Source organism: Penaeus monodon, chromosome 12 (assembly GCF_015228065.2).
Source record: "Penaeus monodon isolate SGIC_2016 chromosome 12, NSTDA_Pmon_1, whole genome shotgun sequence".
In the NCBI taxonomy this organism is placed as follows: domain Eukaryota; kingdom Metazoa; phylum Arthropoda; class Malacostraca; order Decapoda; family Penaeidae; genus Penaeus; species Penaeus monodon.
Window position 1 is genome coordinate 1,898,417 of NC_051397.1, and position 5,000 is coordinate 1,903,416.

General features: G+C 44.5%; 1 protein-coding gene across 1 annotated transcript in view; it reads left to right on the top strand.

The window, feature by feature from the left end:
• The first annotated feature begins 459 nt into the window (after positions 1-459).
• The window catches only part of LOC119579172 (putative neural-cadherin 2), an 11,442-nt gene continuing 6,901 nt past the window's right edge, over positions 460-5,000 (top strand). The window contains exons 1-4 of the mRNA XM_037926869.1: positions 460-592; positions 1,983-2,043; positions 2,449-2,794; positions 3,348-3,593. Of these exons, the coding sequence (XP_037782797.1) occupies positions 460-592; positions 1,983-2,043; positions 2,449-2,794; positions 3,348-3,593 (786 nt within the window). The remainder of the gene's footprint in view (positions 593-1,982; positions 2,044-2,448; positions 2,795-3,347; positions 3,594-5,000) is intronic.

Consider the following 5,000-nt stretch of genomic DNA (forward strand, 5'->3'; position numbering starts at 1 on the left):
AAAGTATATATAAAACTAGCATTCAGAGAAGTCAGGCAACGGTCATGCATTATGCGTAAGGTTGTAGGAATATCACGTGCATCACATTAGTTCAGTGATCTCGTAAGTCCATGCACTCGAATGCATGTTTTTTTTGCAATTGAAATTTATGAAAATAATACAATATGATAAATGGAGAATCACGATTTTCTTCTCTCTTATATAAAAATCCTATGGCTTATTACTGAATCACCGTTAATCAATGCACTGGATATCAAAGTATAAAAGTCAAAATCTGAAAAAAAACATATAAACCAACATAAAAATATATATATGTCACTGATCACTATACACCCATTACTGTTACGACTTAAAACCCTAGTTTGCTCAAAGACATTTTTAACTCCTGAGGACAAACTTTCCCCCTTTTTTTTTCTTTTTTTCATTTCTAATTCGCAAATGGTTTACCCTTTAAGCTGTATGTCTAATGGAGTGTGGGAACTTTCTGAATTCAACTTTGCTTACGAGTTTAGTCAGAGGTTAGTATCTCCCTCGTTACGGCTGTTGGGCATAAGCCTTCAAGGTCTTCTGTTTAGAGGTTACTTAGCTAAGGGTGGGGGGGGGGGATAGTCCAAGGGAGGGGGTGGTGAGGTAGGGGGGGGGGTGAGGGACGGAGGGTGAAATAGGGAAGGGGTGGGGAGGAAGGGAAGGAGGTAGGGAAGGAGTGGGTGAGGGAGGGTGGAGTAGGGAGGGAGGGGAATAGCTCAAAGGGGGGGAGGTGAGGTAGGGAGGGTGAGAGGGAGGGGGAGCTAGGGAGGGTGCGAAGGAGGGAGGGTAGGAATAGGGAAGGGAGTGGGGAGGGGAGGGAAAGGGGAGGCAGAGAAAAGTAAGGGAGGGAAGGAGGGAGAGGGTTGAGTAAAGGTGGGGAGAGAGGGAGGCAAGAAGGGGAGGGGAGGGGTAGGAGGAAGGAAGGAGTTAGTTAGAAAGGAGGAAGAGAGGGAGGAAGGGAGGAAGTGGCTAAGGAAGGAGGGAGGGAAGGAATGAGAGAAGGAACGAGGCAGGAGAAAGGGAGGGATGAGGTTGAGCAAAGGTGAGAAGGAAGGAGGGAGGAGAGAGAGGGACGAGTGAGGGAGGGAGTGGGGAAGGAAGAAGAGAGAGGGAAGGAGGGAGGGAAGGAGAAGAGAAGAGAGAGTGAGGGAGGAAAATTAAAAAGGAAAAGAGATAGGGAAGATAGGAAGGGAGAATGAGAGAAAGAAAAGGAAATAGGAAGGGAGGGAGAGTAAAAGGTAAATAGAGGATGTGAGGGAGAGGAAAAAAAAACGATTATTTAGGGTATATAGATAAGAGTTAGAGGAAGGATAACAGAGAGAGAGAGATAAGAAAGATAGGAGAAAGGGAAGGAAGAGACAAAGGGGAGAAAGATGGATGGAAAGGAGGAAAAAAGAGATAGAGATAGAGAGATAGGATAGGGTAATTTGGAGATGAGAGGAAGGTAAGAGAAAAGTAAAAATGGAGAGAGAGAGAGAGAGAGAGGGAGAGAGAGAGAGAGAGGGAGAGAGGGAGAGAGAGAGAGAGAGGGAGAGAGAGAGAGAGAGAGAGAGAGAGAGAGAGAGAGAGAGGAGAGGAGAGAGAGAGAGAGAGAGAGAGAGAGAGAGAGAGAGAGAGAGAGAGAGAGAGAGAGAGAGAGAGAGAGAGAGAGAGAGAGAGAGAGAGAGAGAGAGAAAAGAGAAGAGAGGGAGACAAAGCAGAGAAGCAGGAAGAGAAGGCAAAAGGGGAAGAAAGATAGGAGGTGATAGGGGACCGAGGAAAACGAAATTCGAAAGTGAGTGTTAACATTTTTTTTTTTCGGTTTGTAAATACTTTCTTGTTCTCTCGAAGTTATTTCCACCGCGTGCATAAAAGCATTCTAGCAATATTGATACCATTGCATCCACCACTGACTCTTTTGCCAATATTCTACCAATCATTGGCTTTACTGCTATTGTTCCCTGTTACTTCTATAGCTTATATTGATATTGATATTACTCTAGTTGATAAAGTTGCTGTAGTTGATCCATTAGGATTGTAGTGATATAATTATAATAGATTTTATTGATATCATTATCGTACTGACGAGAATGCTATCTTTTACCCTCCTCCCCCCCCCCTACCCACCCATCTAATACCCACCAATACCCACCCATACCAACACGCCTTTTCACACCCGTACATACGCACCTTTAATCCCCACCCCTACGCACCCACTCACCCAATGGATGTTAACCCAATCTGTTCCCACCCACTCGTGCCCACCCACTCACTCTTCCCCACACGTGCCCACCCATATACCCTACCCTACCCACCCCCACCCATACTCACATTCCTACCGAACCCCCTTTCTCCCCCACCACACATACTGCCATCCCTTCCGAACCCCCCCCCTTTCTCCCCCTCCCCTCCCCCTCCCCCCCCCCCTTCCCCCTCCCCCAGGTGCATCTGCCCCGGGCGCTCGTGGGGCCCCCGGTGCAAGATCCTCTCCCGCTCCTTCGGCGGCGCGGACTGGGCGTGGCTTCGTCCCCTCCCGCCCTGCCTGCCGACGACCCTCTCGCTCCGCCTCCTCACGCGCCGCCCCCACGCCCTCCTCCTCTACACGGGCCCTCTGTCGCCCTCCTCCGCCCGCCCGAGCTATCCGCCCGCGCCCATGATGGTTCTGCAGCTGGTGGAAGGGCGCCCGCAGCTGGTGATGGAGGGTTCTCGAGGCTCCGTCAAGCTGATGGTGAACACGACGCTGAACACCGGCTCGTGGCACACTGTTCACGTTCACCTGCACGCGAAGGTAGGTGGGCGGCCTCGCTAATCTGGGTGGGGTGGGCGGCCTCGCTAATCTGGTGGGCGGCTTCGCTAATCTGGGGGGGTGGGCGGCGGGGTGTCGTTTGTGATTTTGTGTATGTTTTTTTTTTTTTTTTTTTTTTTTTTTTTTGGGGGGGGGGTCTAATAAAAGAAAAATCAAAACAAAGAATGAATAGAAAATCAAAACCGGGCGCCTTGTTGTTCTTCCCTTTTATAAAATCGTATTTATATATAAATGATACATTTATAAATGTTAATACTTACATAATAAATAACATATACCGGCGCATTACACTAAAAACGTATATAAAACAATCCTTTCGTTCAAAGAAAGTTTCCCATATCTATCCATCATCAAAATAATAATAATAATAATAATTATAATAAATAATAAATGAAAAAATAAAAATAAAAACTAACTAACTAACTAAATAAATAGATGAATAAATAGATAGATAAATAAAAAATCCGCTGCCATTGATTTCACGCCAGACTCAGCATTGCAACATTTCGCCCTATCTTCTCAACGCCTATTCCAGGGCGTTTCTCTCATGGTTGACCTGTGTGGGCGTCAGTGGGCGTCGGAGGACACGAGGAGACCCTGCATCGCTCGCTCTCCGTGGGCGGAGCCTCGAAATGCGGAGGGTTGGATGAGCAGCTTGCCTTTGCAGGTGGGCGGAATGGCTCACCCACGCCCGCAACCCAAGGACTTCGGGTGGACTGGAGGCGCCCACTTGCACGACGGACTGGTGGGATGTGTGTCGCATCTGACTGTCAACGGAGAGGTAGCGATGAGAAGCGGTTTTTGGTAGTCTGTGTGTCTGTCGGAAGGAAGCCTGTCTTTCTGCTTTTCTGTCTTGCTGTCTCTGTCTGTCTGTCTGTTATTATGTCTCTGTCTCTGTCTTTGTCTCTCTGTTTGTCTGTCTGTCTGTCTCTCTCTCCCTCCCCCCCCCTCTCTCTCTCTCTCTCTCTCTATCTATCTATCTATCTGTCTATCTCTATTTTTATCTATATCTACTTATCTCTATCTATCTCTATCTTTATCTGTTTATCTTCATCTGTCAGATAATATATATCTATCTGTGTCTATATTTTAATTTATCTATCTGCCTGTCTATCTATCTATCTATCTATCTATCTGTCTATCTATCTATCTATCTATCTATATATCTATCTATCTATCTATCTATCTATTTGTTTGTCTGTCTGTCTGCATGTATGTACGTCGGTCTGTTCCTCGATCGCTCATTCTCTCCATCTATCTGTCTCCCTACTTATCTATCTAAAGGCATAACTGACAGTCTTCTAATTCTGAACAATTGTTAAAACCGTTTCGTAATTAAATGGATCCCCTCAAACACGGAAATGAAAAAAGCACAAACATCAGATATCAAATTATGAAATTAAATTCAATTTTCATTTCCTTTTGATTACATCGCACACGCACACACGCGCACATATTCGTAAATGGGTTGGTACGCGTGTGTGCGTTTCATAATGCCATTACTATCAGTTATTTGACACAACGTATTTCGTCAAATAATACGCGTTGGATTTTTGTTTTTATACGGACTTTTTACCAATTTATGTATTCATCTATTCATATATTTATTGCTGATACATATGTCGTGACGCATTTCGAAAATAATTGTTGATAACGTTTTGCTATATTATTGTATTGCCTAAATGTTCATTATATGATAAATAAATATTACATATAGTTCTCTACCACAGAACCCAAATCATTATGCGGAATTTCTTAAAGTAATTTTAGACTTTAAGAAACTAAGAGCTAAGAACAATCAACATAAGAACTAAGAACAATCAACATAAGAACTAAGAACAATCAATAGCAATAACAACATTAATTCGAAATATGGAATCATCTACATTTTTTTTTTTTAGTCATAACTTTCGCATGCGCCCGTAAAAGGGGAAAAATTGCAGTTGAAAATTCCTGCTAGATTATAGAGCAGCGAAACTAACGGACTTTAAACTTTTTTATTTCATGAGCGCAAAGGAAGGCTGGTCTGATTTTAATGAAGAGACCCAGCAGTTTTAAGTTCGAAGGGGGTGGGGAAGAGAGAGAGAGAGAGAGAGAGAGAGAGAGAGAGAGAGAGAGAGAGAGAGAGAGAGAGAGAGAGAGAGAGAGAGAGAGAGAGAGATAGACAGGAAGAGAGAGACAGTAAGAG